This window comes from Mesocricetus auratus, unplaced genomic scaffold (genome assembly GCF_017639785.1).
Source record: "Mesocricetus auratus isolate SY011 unplaced genomic scaffold, BCM_Maur_2.0 Super-Scaffold_100042, whole genome shotgun sequence".
Lineage (NCBI taxonomy): Eukaryota > Metazoa > Chordata > Mammalia > Rodentia > Cricetidae > Mesocricetus > Mesocricetus auratus.
The window spans coordinates 5,864,355-5,881,806 of record NW_024429219.1 but is presented as its reverse complement, the minus strand read 5'-3'; the positions used below and the strand labels follow the sequence as shown (position 1 = coordinate 5,881,806).

Genomic DNA, 17,452 nt, shown 5'->3' with positions numbered 1-17,452 from the left:
AGTTAAAAAGCTGCAAATGGAACTTACAGGTACTTAGCGTACAGAGAACATGGGGTTCTTTTGTTAGCATCTCCATGCTGGCTAGTCACATCAGTCTCCTGGTCTGTGACGGCAGCACCCAATCACAGTGGAGTGAGATTTGTGTTTACCTAGCGTTTAATTGGACTGAGCTCTCCTGCAGTTATTCGTGTGGAATCCTCTGCCCCTTTGCTTAGTGAACAGAGTGTGGACTCCTAAGCTCTGGAGGTTCAGCTTTTGCTGGCTCAATTAATTGTTAAATGTTCCCTTTATTATAATTACACATTTATGCCCTGCTTTGTGGTAGCTGAGGAAATTGTTGAAAGCCTGGTTTAATCAGTCATACACTGTCAGTTTTGTTTTAAAAAAAAACAAAACCAAAAAACCCTTTTATAGGAAACAGTTTTGATCTGGAGTGGCATGGTGGTATTTGAGTCGGAAAACGTAATTTAAATTGGAATGCAGGAATTTGGCTCTGCTCTTGATAGAGATTGGCTTGAATTTGGTATTGACCCATGTGTTTGTCGTCTTTCCAGATACTGTCTTCTGTTTATTCTGACAGCTCTGCCAACTGAGAAAATTAGACTTTACAAAATTAAAAATATTGCCTATGACTTTAAAACTAGAGTGGTGTGTTTATTATGTTTGTTGGGTTTCTTTTAAGACGTACATGGACAAGAGTAGGGTTTTTTTTTTTTTTAAGCATTGAAATACTCCATAGCAAAGGCTTTTATGAATACATTTTCCTTGGAGATGTCTAAATGTTCTAAATGATGCTGGGAACATTAAAAAATGGCTATTGTTTCTACTTCTTTTCTACATGTTTGCATAGCTTTTTTTTTTTTTTTTTTTTTTTTGGTTTTATGAGACAGGGTTTCTCTGTATTGTTTTGGAGGCTGTCAGTCCAGCCCGGCCTCGAACTCACAGAGATCCACCTGCCTCTGCCTCCCGAGTGCTGGGATTAAAGGCGTGCATAGCTTTTATAATGGATTTTTAAGGAATTGATTTTTTTTGTAGTAGTTTTACTACCAGAAAACCATTGAAATTAATTACTTGGCTCTTCTGAATAAAAATTAATAAACTTCTGAAGCCACTTTGCCAAGTATATTGAATTAATAAATAGTATCATTACATGTGTATTAAAAATATACTCTACCTTTATCATTTCATAATTGATAGTGTGTTCAATCTAATTATCATAGTGTAGATTATGTATGATAGATACTCCATAGTTGTTCATTTAACCCTACAATTTAATTTTACTTACGTCTCCACATTTCTCTGTTTAATCGCCATTTCAAGAACTACCTTTTCAGTAGTCCAGCATGGTAGCCGGCTCAGTAGGCAGAGCGCCTGAGATGAAGGGAAAGACGGGTGCACATTTGGCTCTGTGATTGAACCTGGTGCAGACGCAGAATGGCATGGTTCTGCTCTACAGATGGGGTTAGTGTCAAGCTGTAGATTGCGCAATAGAGACCGATACAGCCCAAAAGCAAAAGGGCATTGATGGCGGTGGTGACCATGGCGTGTTATGAGGAAATCCAGTATATAACACAAATTTAAAGTATATTACTTTTTATAATCTTCAATTTTTAACATTAAAATTTTAATACATGCTCTGTTAGCAATGCTACAGGTAATCTGCTAGCTCTCAAGCAGACAGCCATTACGACGTGGTATTTGGTTTCAGAGTTTGCCTGACCTTTTAAACCCAGTGTACTGGGATTGTAAAACGTTAGTGTACTGCAGAGTTTCCCTGTTGACCATGGGGATGTTAATAATGCTGTGTGTAACTATAATTCTTCTCTTTGTCTAGGGAAGGGTTATGCCAACAAAAAAGTGTTATCCAGTATTTTACTAGAAAGTGGTCGTTGGGTTACCAGCATTCTTTAGTACAAAAGCATGCTTGCAGTTTAGAGGTTTGAGAATTGTTCTGTCAGCTCAAGACTTCAAAATTATGCTCTAACCTTCATGGAGATTTGTGCCTCCTCTTCTGACTAAACAGTGGAGAGCTGGTTTTTGGTGTGTTCTCTCTACTGGCTGGAGGACCAGAATCAGGCTGTCTTTTAGGCCAACAAACAGGAGTGATTTTGAAGCTGGCAGCAACCATCCCTCTCCCTCCAAAATAGATATTTTGTAATGTGAAGTGTGTAATCTTTTTAAAAAGTGCTCTTAGCATTCTGATAGGACCAGACAGAATAAGACTGGTTGTTTGTAGAGCCCATCAGCTTTTCTATCAGTTTCTCTCTGTTACCTCTAGGCTCTTGGGTTCTGAGTACTGAGCATCTGATTGTGAGATGTGGATCCTGGCTACTACTTTACCAGTGTTGTTCACCAAATTCCTGTGGTGGTCAGGCATGCTCCTTTTTCATGCTCTCTGCCTGAACTCTCCCCTGCTGGTTTCTTTGGCCTAGCAGTGCTTTTGTTTGGCTGCATATTGGTTTGCACTTGTTGGTTTGGTTTGCTTATTTTCTGTACCTTCTGATTACTTCCCAGCCTGCTTCCTCTTTAGTGAACAAACAGCACATTTTCAAGAAAGAAAACTGAAAAATTCAGATAAGCAAAAGTTTAAAATTAAAGACACTATTAACATTTGTTGTGTGGTCACTTCCCGTAGTGCACACATGTAGAGGTATATGGCTGCAGTTTCCTCATAAACCTTTGTTTTTAAAGAGAGTCTCACTCTTTTGCCCAGACTGGCCTTGTCTCAATAAGCCAGCCACTACACACAGCTTTTATTAGGCTTCATCTGCTGTTAATGCTGGCGATTATAAGTGTAACATGTAGCTAACCCCGTAGGATTGGAGCGGGGGAGGAGAAAATGTGCCATTGTTTTCATCGGTTCATTGCATCTCAGATGACACTCACCTAGTACTCTAATTCTGATGACAAGCATTGAGTGGTGGGGACATTGGTGCAGACCAGTGCTCTCATGTTACAGCATAGGGAGATGCCAAAAGTGATGCCTATACTCGTGATTACTTTGGAAATTATGGGTGTTCTTAAGGGAATAACATGTCGTACAATTTCTTCGTGAATCAACTAAAAAGTGTGCATATTATTGTATTGTACAACTGTTTTCTTGTATTGTGATACACAATTCAATATATAGTAGTTTTATGTTTAATTTTCAGTTTTGAGTCAGTCTTATTCTGTAGTACTGAGTGGCCTTAAGCTCATGGTAACCCTCCCCATCAGCCTTTAAGCAACCATATTTGATTTCCCTTTTGTTGAAATTCTGATATTAATATTTTAATTTTATTATTATTATTATTATTATTATTATTATTATTATTTTTGGTTTTTCGAGACAGGGTTTCTCTGTGGCTTTGGAGGCTGTCTTGGAACTCGCTTGGTAGTCCAGGCTGGTCTCGAACTCACAGAGATCTGCCTGCCTCTGGCTCCCGAGTGCTGGGATTAAAGGCGTGAGCCACCAACGCCCGGCTAATATTTTAATTTTATACGAAAGTTATTCCTATAGTGCCCAGGCTGCCCTTCAGTCCCGAGTAGCTGGAATATAGTCAACTTGAACTTTTTCCTTACCTTATCTGTTAATGAAAGGGTTTCACTGTGTGACTCATGCTGTCCTGGAACTCACTATATAGACATTCAGGCCAGCTTTAAAATGTCTGGTCCTTCTACATCAGCCTTCTGACTTTCCGACTGTATCACTAATGTGTACCATCACCTGCCTGGCCTCGCTTTAACTTTTTAAGTGCTACAGTATTCCCTCCTTCCCAGAACTGGGGTCATAAGTGCACACCCAGGGCTTCATGCCTGGAAGGCAGGCACTGTACCATCTGGGCTACTTTTCTACTTTTATTCACCCTATTCTTTCCAGACCTAATGGAACAGTGTAAATGTTCTCAAGGTTATGATTCTGTTGTTACTGACTTCTCATATCAGTTTTAATGTTTACTTTTTAATTTTTATTTGTATTTTGCCTGCATCTATGTCTGTGTCTGGGTGTTGGATTCCCTGAAACAGGAGTTAACACAGACGTTGTGAGCTGTCATGTGGGTGCTGGGAATGGAACCCAGATCCTCTGGAAGACCAGTTAGTGCTCTTAAATGCTGAGCTGTAGGTGGAGTTTTTTGTCAGGACTGCTGGCACCCCAATAACCACACAGAGCCTTAATATTAGTTTTAAATGATTGTCCCATAGCTTAGGCTGTTACAACTTAAATTAATCCCTATTTCTTACCTATGCTTGGCCACATGGTGGCACTCTTTTCAGCAGGGCATGCTCATCTACTTCTGTGTCTCCTCGTGACCCCTTGACTCTGTCCTTCTTCCCAGCATTCTCTCTGTCCCCCCCCAAACCTGCATTGCTCTTGACCAAGTCAGTTTATTAAGAAGAGCAATACATCTTTGCAGTGTACAAAAGGATTATTCTACAGCCCTAAGCCATCTCTCTAGCTCCTTCCTTTTTTTTTTGGTTTTTCAAGACAGGGGTCTGTCCTGGAACTCATGCTGTCGACCAGGCTGATCTCAAACTCACAGAGATCCACCTGCCTCTGCCTCCTGAGTACTGGGATTAAAGGCGTGCGCCACCAACGCCCGACCTCCTTTTTCCAGGCTGTCCTGAAACTCACTAGATAGTTTAGTTTGCCCCCAAACTCACAGTAATTGTTCTACCTCACTCTCTTGAGTGTTGACAGTATAGGTGTGAGGCACCACAAGGGTTCAGACCTTTAAAAATGTAATCTTAATAAGACTTCAGTAACACTAAAAATAAAACCCCAAAGATAGATGTTGGGGTTCAAGCTTCAAGCTGAAGATCAGAAAAGCAAAGCAGCAGGCCAGTAGCTCTTACCTCTACTTCAGCCTGAAATGGCTCTCTTGTCCTCAGTGTGGCAGGAGAATAAATCTCTCCACTAAACCTCAGACTGCAATCCTGTCTCCACCAAGCCTCATACTGCAATTGCAGACTGCTGTCTCTTCCTTTTATAACTCTCAAATACTGAGATTAAAGGCGTGTGATCCCAAGGGCTGAGATCACCTTTGTTTGAGCTGTTTCACTTTAGGACTGATTCAGTTTCATGTAGCTCAGTGTGGCCTTGAACTAACAGAGGTCCATCTGCTTGTCTCTTGGATAAAAGGTGTGTGCCACCACCACCTGGCTCTGTGGTTAGCTATTATGGCTGCTGGGATTAAAGTTGTGTATCACCATTGCCTGGTTCTGTGGCTTGTGGCCAATTTTGCTTTCTGTACCCTCAGGCAAGCGTTAGTAAATCATGCATAGTGTATCACCACAGACTTGACTGTTGCCTGCTTTAACACTTTGTTTAAATGGAGAAGTCTTTTAAGTTTTTTCTCTTAAGTTCTGATTTATTCTGTCTCAGCAGATGTTCAAAACAAGGCTTTTTTGAGGCTCAGATTACAAAAAGAACATGCAAAGCAAAGCTCTCATTAAGTGGTGCATTGGCCCAGAGCAGCTGCACTCCTTCATTGAAGAGTTTGGGGGGGTGGGAGGAAGACCTTGCAAGAGCTGTCAGTGGCTCAAACAGTAAGTGAAATCTCTGATCTCCTTTTAGGAATCAAGAGCATTTAGATATTCCATTCTGTTACCCTTAGTCAAATACCTGCTGATTTAGATTATAAAAGTGGCAGGTGGATAGCAGATTAGCATATAAAATAACCCCTGCTGTCTTAAACTTTAGCCTATGTATGTTGTGTATGCTATAGTGCTATAGCCCACTGCACTCATAGACTCTATGGTGCTGTCAGTGTCAGCTGGGCTGTCAGCACACCTGTACAATCAGCTCATGCAGTAAGAGCACACCTTTGTAAAAGGAAAAATAAAGACCCAGAGACTGTTACTGGGTTCAGGCTTCAAGCTGAAGATAAGAAAAACAAAGAGCTCCCACTCTAACTCAGGCTGATCCTAGCTCCTCAGACTATAATCCCAGACTGGAGAGAGAATCCCAAGACTGAATGGCAGCCACTTCTGAGACCTTGCTTCTGTCTCATATACCGCCCTAATGCTGGGGGAAAGGAGTGTGATCCCAGGTGCTGGGATCAAAGGCGTGAACTCTGTTACTCTTCATTACTGTGAAGTCATTGTGGCCTTGAACTAACAGAGACCCCTTTATCTCTTAATCCTGAGTCCTGGTATTAAAGGTGTGTATCACCACTGCCTTATCCGATAGCTTAAGGCTGACTTTGCTTTCTGAATCTCCAGGCAAGCTTTAATAAATCATAAATAATATATCACCACACACCTTTGCATAGGACAAAGGGTTTTTTTTAGGACTATGGTGGAGGAGGATATAAAGGTAGGCAAAATTATTGCTTTCCACCCCTTATTTTCTGGGGAGAACTTCACTCATTTTAATGAAGTGGCATGCTAGTAATGGGCTTTCAGCAGACTGTTAGAGCCTGGTGGTGGATGGAAGCAGACTTGTAGTCTTGGATCCTGTAGGAAGGACAGACACCTGTGGAGGGAGCACATATATGCAGATAGCTTCCCCCCACCCCTTTCTTTTTCTTTTTTTCTGAGAGAAGGTTTCTCTGAACTAATCCTGGCTGATGGGAACTTTTTATGTAGAACAGACCCTGCCTCTGTCACTCAGGCACTGGGATTGAAGGCGTACACCACACACCTCTGCTCTTTTGTGAACCTGCACTGTGTCATTCTGTGATGCTGGTTACAGTCTGGGCAGCAGATCTGGACATTGATCTGATACATTTCTTTCACACAACTGTGAGGATTGTAGGTCAAGACTATCATTCAAGAAAGGCCACTTGTGGGGTGGTAGTGCCTGTGAATAAGATGGAAGTAAGTTTCTGTTTGCTCTGAAAGCAATTCAGTTCAGTTCAGCATGCATTACTATGAGCTAAGTGTTTTGTTTTTGTCTGAATCTACATGTCATAGTCTACTTACAATAAATTTCATCTGATCTTCACATTGTGGCTAGTTGAAACATATAAGAAAAATTATCTAATAAGCAAAAAGATAGGCAAAAAATTTAACTTTCAATTTTGCTAACTTGAAACAAGTGTAATGATAGTGTCTCTCTCTTCTGACAGCAAGACTTCTATTTCCCTGCCCTTGGCCTGTAGCTAAGGTTGTAGGATGCTGCAGGCAAATATTTAAATGGGATGGAATATTGTTATTTCTGTTCATTGTGTAAGGAAGTATGATATAGATGCTTAAAAAGTATGAAAAAGGGGCTGGAGAAATGGTTCTGGGGTTGAGCGCACTGACTGCTTTTCCAGGGAACCTGGGTTCAATTCCCAGTACCCACATGGCAGCTCACAACTGTCTGTAACTCCAGTTCTAGGGTATCTGACACTCTCACACATGGAAGCAAAACAACCAATGCACATTAAATACAAAATAAATCATTAAAAAATTACAAAAGAATAATTGGTATCGTAAATTTTCAAGTTTGATTTTTTTTTAACTGTGGAACAGTTGCATTTACAAAATTGGGAACTGCAGACTACAATTAACTGTCATTAATTCTGTTAAATAGAAATATGTTCCATTTGCTGTACAATCAGGAGGCAGGCTTGAATGAGTATAAATAGATGAAATCTAAATTGTACTGACAGTCCATTAAACAGTAACAGAAAACCTGTAAAGGAAATGGATTCACTGTGATACTAGCTTATAATAAAATCATTTGCCAAATAAGAATGATAGCTCTGGCACTGTGAGTTCCCCCCGAGTATTTCCAGTGAGCACTACAAGATTGCTTTGAAGCAGTTTGTGTAAAGCTGGGGCTCCCCTGGCGTTGTTTTCTAGAAAGCAGCTAGCAGCCTTGCTTGAAATCTGTCTTGCAGGGTGTGACACCAGCAGATCAGCAAAGCAATTTGTTTGCTGTCAGCATGTAGAGAGAGAAGAATCCTCTCCCAGGCTTACCTGTCACTGGTCATTTTCCCTGTGCACACTGGATATAGCACTGCTGCATTGGCTCCTAAATGGACATTATTTTACTTGGTTCCACCTTTTATGGGGGTGGAAGTGTGTTGCTGGGGATGAATCCTGGAATCTGGCATGTACTAGACAAATGTTCTATGACTAAGATGTATATCTAGGAACTCTCCCAACACACACACACACACACACACACACACACACACACACACACACACACACACACACAGAGAGACAGAGAGAGACAGAGAGACTTGCTTTATTTTTTGAGGTGTTGCCACCCTAGGCTGATTTTTAAAGTCATGATCTTCCTTTTTCACATTCCAAACTATTGGATTATAAACATGTACCACCATACCTAGTCTATGATTCACTTTCAGTCCTTGATTTAAAGATCTATCAACTTTTCTGTTAGTCATCAAACCTGTCCAGCTTAATTTGACTTGTTTTATATATGTGATGAGGCATTGTATGTTAGAGGACAGCTTTTGGGAATTGGTTCTCTTTTTCTTTTCTGGGCTCTGGGTATTAAACTCAAGTTGCCAGGCTTACACAGGAAGTGCTTGTACCTGCTGAGCCATCTCACTGGCCCGATAGAACAGACTTTTTTTTCCTTCCGTGTTTTAATTTTTTGTGAGCCACTGAATTGCACAGTTACCTGAATGTTTTGCCTTAGGAAGAAAGGTACAGTGCGCTGCAGGTGTGGAGCTTGGGTAGCCAGGATCTTGTGTGCTGGGAACTCTGCTTCTCTAACTAGATGGGCATGGGCCACTGTACCTGTGGCCCCTTGTGTGGTGCTGCAGAGGATCATGGATTCATGCATGCCAGGCACATGCTCTGTCACTGAGCCCTCAGTTCCATCACCAATTCTAAAAATAGAATCTCTTTCTTAGATTACTTCCTTTTTTATGATACAAATGCTACAAAAATGTTATAAATTCTGAGAAATGACTTAACTGGAATTTGGAAGTTGAATTGGTTAGAACCATTTCCATAGTAAGAGTTCAATACAAGTTGTAAGGAACATCTTCATAATAAGTTGTGGAGATGAGAGCTTATATTGTTCTTTACTTGGGCAGTGCAGATTTTGAGCCATACTCTGCTTTGTCTTGTTTGACTCAGTTTCAGTTAGTTAGTATATGATTGATGTGGGAAAGGGTGTGCTGCAAAACACCAGCAATACTTCCTGAATTGGATGATAGCTGTCTAGAGCCAGCCTTTTAAATGTGGGAGCAGGGGAAGGGAGGGGCCTGTGCCTGTGTATGTGTGCAATTGTATATAGAGGCCAGAGGACAACCTTGGATATTACCCCTTAGGCACTGGCCATTTTGTCTTTTGAAATAGGGTTTCCTCACTTGCCTTCAAGTAGGCTAGGTTGGCCGGGATACACCTTCAAGGTGCTGGATTGCAAGAACACTTCACTGTGTTTTCAAGAGAATGGAACTCTGGTCCTTGTCCTTGCAAGGCATGCACTTTACCAACTGAGCTATCTCCCCAACCCAGTCTTAGAGATACTGATGCAGTGGAAGATTTCCTGTCGTCTAGAAAAGAGACATGTCTGAATTTGAAAACAATTCCTTTATTTGTTATACTCCTCTTTCCCATTTGTTTTCCACCATGCTATTCAGTGTTTCGACAAGACCCCGTATAAGTTTTGTAGCATTAGTTAGAACTGATAGCCATTTCATGATATAGATTCAGTTGCCATGTAGTTTGAAGAGAATGAAGCCACTGATGTATTCCATCTGGGGCATTTTTCTACTGAGTTTATACTTTTCAAGATGATGCCATCAAATTTAGTGACAGTTGACAGAATTAAAAGCTAAGGGGCAGGACGGGAAGGAAGGTGTTCTTTGTCCCTTTGAAGCTCTTCACTGTTCCCAGACATTGTTAGTTTCTTCTGTCTTGCAGAAAGGTGAAAGCCAGCCTCCCTCCACTTGCCATTTTGTGAAGAAATGTTTCACCTTTCTTTTCAGTGTCTGATTAGGGTCTGGTGTAACTCCTGCCTTCGTACCTTCCTTCCCTGCTCCTCATAGGCTCTGGGTGTCTGCTATGCAGAATGCGGATCACATTATGAAGTGAACAATGCGGTTGACGTTGGCTGTGTTGAGGGACACAGTCTCAAAGGACTAAGGTGGAAAGTGATAGAGCTGGATGCCCAGTGAGGCCCTCTGGCCTTCACAGCACACACATAGGCAGGTATAGCCACACACATGTGCAACACACACACACACACACACACACACACACACCTCTCTTGTTTCTACATTAGAATTGGCAGACATTTGTATTAACTAGAGAGATGCTTGTGGACTTAATTTTGGGATATTCTCCTGACTCACGGTTACCTGGTTGGATGGTTCTGAGTGTCAGGGATGGAGGAATAGCACAGAAGAGAAATGAAAGAATAGAGAAGACTGAAGGTCAGCTTCCCATGTTCACTGCTGGGCTCCCCAGCTGTGTCTCTGAAAATCTCTTTGTGAGAAAGGCTTTGTTCAAAAGGAAAGGGTTTCTATTTGAAATTCTATGAGAGTGGCACTGCCATTCTTTGCAAGGGGACGAGAGAGTGTTTCAAAGATTAATAGGTGGAAACACATTGATGGAGGGAAAATTCTTTATGAGACAGAGCAGTGTCTGAACATTGCCTGTGTATTTTAACTACAGCTTTAATGCCGAGGCTCCCAGACCCGCTTACTAAATTAGGGGGTGAAGTAAGTGTCCACTCTGCTTAGTGAGGAAACTGTCAGGGAAAACGCAGAGAGCTGCTTTGTGTTCCCGATGACAGACTGCCTGGTGTGGCAGGCTATGATTTTTACCCTGGAGGAACTTGCTTCTCTGCTCTATTTACATAAACCTGCTGATTGAGGAGGGTTGAAAAGGCAGAGGCTTTTCTGTGCCTTGAGAATTTGCTTTCACATTTGGCTGGCTTCCTCCCTCAGCTCAGCAAGGGCTCTGTTTGCAGATGGCAGCATTGATTCTTGGACTCTAAGCTATGTCGAGGTTGTGAGAAACAGCCAGAAATATCCCTGTTCAGTATCGTCTCCCAAGTCATGGGTTTTGGTGCTCCTGTTCAAGCATTTGAAGTGACACCATGTGTTATCGAGTATAAGAATCAGTACATAATCTGATCTCATTTTCAGACACCCCTGCTAAAGAAAACATTAGTTATCTTGTATTGTTCAGAATAATTGATAGTAATGGAAATAACCGCATTCATTTTTTTTTTCCTGGCCCATTTCAGGCATGCTGATTTTAAGATTAAAACAATGTATATTTGCCCCACAGCAACTGTTAGCTCTATCTGGTGAAACCCTGCTTTCCTGTGAGTGATTTTGAAAATGTGCATTGTGTGTTTAATGAACTGCATTGTCTGCTCAGCCCTTTAGAGCTGCTGCTTCCAAAGAAGAAGGGCTTTAACATTTAAAAACAAAAGGTGTCTGCTGTGCTTGTGTTGACTGTGAGCATTGTATTGTCACCATGAGGATTAAGTCAGGTGACTACACTGAGCCTTACAGCCAGCTTTCAGATAAGCTGTGCAGCAGTAAGTTGCATGACAATCTTGCCAAATCACTGGGGCTCTAGAAGACTTCAGGACACACATTCCAGCTGCACTTTGACATTGTTCTTGACTTTGCCTTTTCAAATGAACTACTTTGGAGCTGGGAATGAATGTCCAGCCTGTACAAGGCCCTCAGTTAGACCCCAGCACTGCAAAAACAAACAGCTACAAATAAAAACAAAATAAGTGATTTTATGCTAGCTATAAACATTCATATAAGCTGTTTTATTAAATAAGTTGCTTGATTAATGAGACCAGAGAGAAAATACTTGTAATGACTATTTGGCCTCAGTTTAACCTTTTTTGGGGGGTGGGACAGCGTGAGATAATGTAAAGGACAATGAAAGAAAAAGTATAGCCGGGCATTGGTGACGCACGCCTTTAATCCCAGCACTTGGGAGGCAGAGGCAGGTGGATCTCTGTGAGTTCGAGGCCAGCCTGGTCTACAGAGTGAGTTCCAGGACAGTCTCCAAAACAACACAGAGAAACCCTGTCTTGAAAAACCAAAAAAAGAAAAAGTATTTCCTGGGAGACTTGAGTCCCAGATTATTTCCTAGAGTGTATCTTCTTCAGTTAACTGCCGTAATGTTCCATACTTATTTTAAAAAATGCATTAGCCATAAATGGTCAAGGCAGTGCATATTTCCTCTGAGTGACAAATTTGACACAGCTTGAAAAAAATATTTAGCTCATATGACTCATGATCTTATCCATGATTTATTATTCTTTATATCAAAGGAATCAGTTTTGTTACCTTTCATATATGTTTCTATATAACAAGCTACCTTGTTTTATTTAAACAATTATCATTGCAACCCAAACTGAAAAGTAGTTGTGGTGATTCCATAGGTCAGGTTTCAGGCTCTTCCCTCAAGGGGTAGATAGCCTTTCCCTCAGACAGCTCTTAGCCTGTGTGAGTCGGGCCAGTCAGATAAGACACGTCAGTGACCAGCTGCCCTCACCCAGTGCCTCTTTCCTCTTGGTGCTCACGCCTTGGTGAGTTTACAGAGGAACATTTACTGGAGTCAAGTTGTAGCATAACATAGCTTTCCCCTCCATTTTCTAGAAAGCTTTTTTGGGAGCTGGTGGTGATGTGGACCGTGCAGACAATCTGACTGCCAAATAGTGGAACATACGGGGACGTGAGTTGCTAGGATCATTTGAAGAAGGGAGCTGTCATCATTCTTTCTCTGCAGAGGAGCCATGGGAATGTATCCCCTAAGCTATGTATGGTCAAAACAGGTAGAATAAAGAAGGATATGGCTGACACAGAGAATTGGTATTGTTTTTGGAGAATGTTGCCTAGGGGAGGAGGTGGGATTTGTGGGAATAGATAATTGAGTTCCATCCATTTAGGAGATGACATGTCTGTTTATAAGGCAGTGAACAAGTAGTTTAACTTAGAGAAAGTGTGGTTTTTGTGGGAAGGGAGGAAGAAGAAACACATGGACTGTGCTCAGGTGAGTGAGTGTGTAGTTGCTACCTGGAGATTTGAACTACCAGAGCTGTGTACAACAGGGCAACAATGTGAAAATTAGGAATTTTGAGGGCATTCCAAAGATATATTAATTTAAATTTTTTTTCTTAATTTTAATTTTTGAGACAGATCTTGTAGTCCTGGCTAGCCCCCAGCTTGTTAGCTTCCCTTGCTGAGTGCTAGGGTCACAGCGCTGTGAGCACACTACTGTGCCTGACTAGAGCTCTGGGTTCTTGTGTAGAGAGTTATGCTTCTCATATTTTTTACTTTAATAACAAACAAGGATCATGAAGAGAAATACTAGCCATGGTGGGAAGAGGTTCTCCTGCCTGTCATTTGAGATGACTGCTGTGTTAGATGGCTGGTGCCTAAGTGCAGTCAGTCCTCACCTGGGACTCTGGAACAAGGCGCAAAGCTCAGGGCTTACGCATCCCTAGCCCTTTGTGGTGCATGGCTTCATGACTCACTGTCTGCATCTGAGAAGTCAGGGGCATTTTGGTACCTTGATAGATTTGGGTACAGTGACCCTACTGTTGTACAGGGAGTTTTCCCGAAGGATATGTCTCTTAGAGAGGCTGTCTTCATGATCCAACCCTTAAGTGTGTTTACTGCTTTTGGAGTGCGACTTGACTGTCCACCAGTGGGATGACTGTCGACTCCATATTGTGACTCCTTTTTCTGTCTTGGCTTTTAATGTATATATATGGAGACGAAGGAGAGGGCTTTCTTCAGGTTGTCAAAAACTAGTTTTTTTTTGTTTGTTTGTTTTACGTATACACATTTTGAAGGGCAGGAAAAGGGGTATGATGCATGGTGTTCACACTGTAGGCATTGTTAACCCTACTCCCCAAACTTGATAGCTGTGAGACTTTTACTTCTTGGTGGGTAATACCTAGACTTCCAGTCCTATTCTGTGGACAATGTTTTCCTAAAAGCTCATTGCTTCTCTTAAAAACTGTGTCTTACAGGCAGTTTTAAAAAAACAGCCTTTTATACTTCAGCTGTGAGCATCAAAAAGAATTGCCCAACCAACCGGAAAGTGTTCTGTTCTTCTTTCTGAAAGAAATATCTAAAAATATAACTTGGTTTACTTCATTCCACCTTTCATTGGCTGCCTTGTTTTTCATTACAGTCAAAAAAATATTTAATAGTAAATTACCCCGTGGTAATTAGATTAGTTTTCATTCTTTTTATGGTATATGTGAAAAGGTTATTGTAGTGGCATGTTCAAGCTGGTCTTCTCAAATAGCTATTTCCTCACAAAACACTGATTGAAAATGAAGTAGCATGCAGCCAAGCCATTTCTGTGTGTGAAGAATGTCTGCCTAAAGGATTTTTGATTTGCCTTAAAGTGCATGTACTCCCTCCCTTCCTCTCCCCAGTACTGTCTTCATGTATAATCTTTAGTAATTACCTTCTCTAAACTTCTCTGCCTGGATATGGACAGTCTTTGTAGAACTTCCTTTCCCTGAACAGAACGGCTCAGACTTCACTAGGTTCATTAAAGTATCAGAAGCCTGTTCAGAAAGAACCCTCACTTTGATGCTATCTATAATTTAATGTCACCCTTAGAAAGGTTTTGTTTTTATTATTAAAAGGCATTTGCCTTGTTATTGATATGGTTATATTTATGTGTGCCGTGATCTGTGGCCCGTGTGTTTGGTTCTTTAAAGGTAAATGCCATTTTTTAAATGAACTTCTTTTTCTTTTAAAGACTGTGTGTATATCGAGAGTCGACGACCAAACACACCGTATTTCATCTGCAGCATCCAAGACTTCAAACTGGTAAGCATTTTGCCATGCTCTGCCTCTGCTGTGTTCCCTCTCTCTTGCTCCACAGGCTGTCACTTCTGATGGCTTCTCCAGCACTGCTGGTGTGACAACCAGTGTGCAGCTGTGTGATCTGCCTGCAGGCTGTGTGCTGAAATACAGCGATTGGTTTCATCAGCTTGGTTTGTCCACTGTGGTAAAGCTTGTCTGTTGTAAGCATTGTTTCTGAAGTGTTTACTTCTTTAGCAGCTGTTTTCACAGCCTCAGAGATTCCCTCTGGTTTCTCAGGTGGTTTATTTGCTCTCAGCCAGTCTTAAGAGCCTCAAGTCAGCTTAGTGATTAATGAGCATGAAATGTAAACCAAAGACTAGTTTTTTGGAATGATGGTAGGAATGAACTATATCCTGGCCAGTTTTAAGGGTGTCGCAGGAGCAGTTGGGAGAATGGGATTTGGCCTGGGGGTAAGGTTGTCTGGATAGTGCTCCTGACAAACAAAATCTTTGATTTTAGACAGCTGTTCCCACACTTTGGGCTCAGAATAGATCCCTGGGTGTTTGTAAAACAAGCATACTGAGGCCTGGTGTGGTGACACACTTTTAATTCCAGTGCTAAGAGGCAGAGGCAGGTGGCTCTCTAGGAGTTCCAGGACAGCCTGGTCTACACTGTCAATTCCAGAACAGCCAGGGCTCCTCAGAGAGCCCCTGGCCTCCCCCCTCCCCTGGCTTAGTATTGTGTGCATATGTGTGCACCTACTTTTCAAACATTAGTGTTCCATTTGACTTTTCAGAGATTTTCCTTACTTAAGAGCAACATAGTTAAACAGCACTATTTTTAATGTCTTTTCCTCATATTACTGATGTGTAAAATAAGCAGTATCATTGTGAACCATCTAAAATATTTTGATCTTGGAATGGGATCCTTTTACTTAAAGACTGGGAACCACAGCCTGGTTATAAGTGCAGAGCAATCCTAATTCTGTATCTTTGTAGAGAATGGATTACCTTTGTATCTGTGGATGCCCTCTTCCCCAGATCCTTCATTGCTTGAGGGTGTTTGTTCTTACACACAATGTATATGATATTTCAGTTTAAAAAATTAATACAGTAGAGCAAGTCATTGCACATTTATTGGTACGATATATTTATTCTTACTAGGCTGCTTCTAAGCTCCCTGGCTGTTTTGCAAAGTGGCCTTGCAGCTTTATCTTGTAAATCAAATGCTTTCTATTTAGTTTTCTTGCCAATATGAATTCTTACTATTTTTGGAGATGTTTGTTTTTTATCTTTCTTTACAAAGATTTTTTTTACAGATACTGCCTGATACCTGAAACTTTGGGAGGTGACCTTGTTTCCAGAAGATTTTTTATTTTGGTCGTGGCTGCGGCCACTGCTCTTTCTGTGTTTGTTATCTGTGTATGTGATTTTGCTGGATGAGTGCCAGAGCTCCACAGAGAATATATCGTTCTGAAATAAAATTATAAATATTTTTCTTTTAGATTCCCATCAGATTCTGAGTCCCTTTGCTGTGTGTGTGTGTGTGTGTGTGTGTGTGTGTGTGTGTGTGTGTGTGTGTGTTAGCAGGTGCCTTCATGTTTGAACAGCATCCATCTCTTAGGAAATGCTGATTACTGTGGTAGTTGCTGTTCTGGGCAGAGGTTCCTGCTGAGGTACTGTAATTGCTTAGTGTATTAACAGCAATAAAAACTGAAGCTTCTGCTGTCAGTATTGAAAACATTAAAGCTATCTGCAAAAACAAGTGAGATATAGGGTTCTGCCTTTAAAACCACCTAGTGTTTCTCTTTGAGGCTCTGTGTTCTGCACATACTTGTAGTTGTCCTGTGAGAATATTAGAGATGATGAAATATTTGCTCCAGGGAGAAATAGAGTTTCTTAGGAAAAGACAGAGGTGAGACTTCCTGCTCTGGATTGCCCAGGCTATAGAGGAAATATGCTTTATTTCATAGAAAGGTTTTTAAAGAAGAGATTGCAGTTGATATTGCTCATAGTGAATATAACATGGAAAAACAGAACAATGAAAAGTAGTTTTAAAAGCAAAGCATTAGCTATGAGGTATTACATGATGGGTGTTTCAGCTTTGGTTTGAGGCTGTAGTAAGAGGTGTGCTCTCTTGTTTACATCAGCGGTGACAATTCTTCTGCTGTGGTAGGATGTGGAGTATAAGCAAGACAGTTTCTGTGGTTGTAGGAGTGCTGTTAACATCAGTAAAAACCAATGAACTGAGACATCAAGTTGGGGAGCCGTGTACACTGAGACCAGTGTAATACTGGTGTGTTGAACTCCCAAAGCCCTGGGTAATGTTTTAGGAGTTGAGTGTGTGAAAGGAAGAATGTTTGGATGTTGTGTGGAGACCTGGGTTGTTTTCTCGAGCTTGATTCAGGATTCCCTCAGAGTCCAGGTCTGTGGTATAGAGCATGCCAGGCTATGTAAATAGCCTCTCATCTCATTCTCAGAAATGTCCAAACTGGGATCGCTTTTGTGGCCATTCTGTCTTCAGGGATGAGCTCCATGGCCTCGGCTTTATCAAGTGTTAAGTCTTCAGAACACATAAGGCTGCTAACATCCCATATTGCGGGTACACTTATAACCTATATTTGCACAGGGCTAGATGGAGGCCATGGTAGTACAGAGTAGTAAGTTTGAAAATGAACCAAGTTTTTGAAGGTTAGGGGTCTTTATCCCTCTCCCTCCTCTCTCCATTTTGTTTGGTTTGAGAGTAAACATTAA

General features: G+C 41.3%; 1 protein-coding gene across 5 annotated transcripts in view; it reads left to right on the top strand.

Annotated features, from left to right (window-relative positions):
• The window catches only part of Rere (arginine-glutamic acid dipeptide repeats), a 321,115-nt gene that overhangs the window by 126,597 nt on the left and 177,066 nt on the right, over window positions 1-17,452 (top strand). For all 5 annotated transcript variants that reach the window (XM_040734896.1, XM_040734893.1, XM_040734892.1 and 2 more), the window contains exon 3: window positions 14,653-14,723. In XM_040734896.1, coding sequence (XP_040590830.1) covers window positions 14,653-14,723 — 71 coding nt within the window. The remainder of the gene's footprint in view (window positions 1-14,652; window positions 14,724-17,452) is intronic.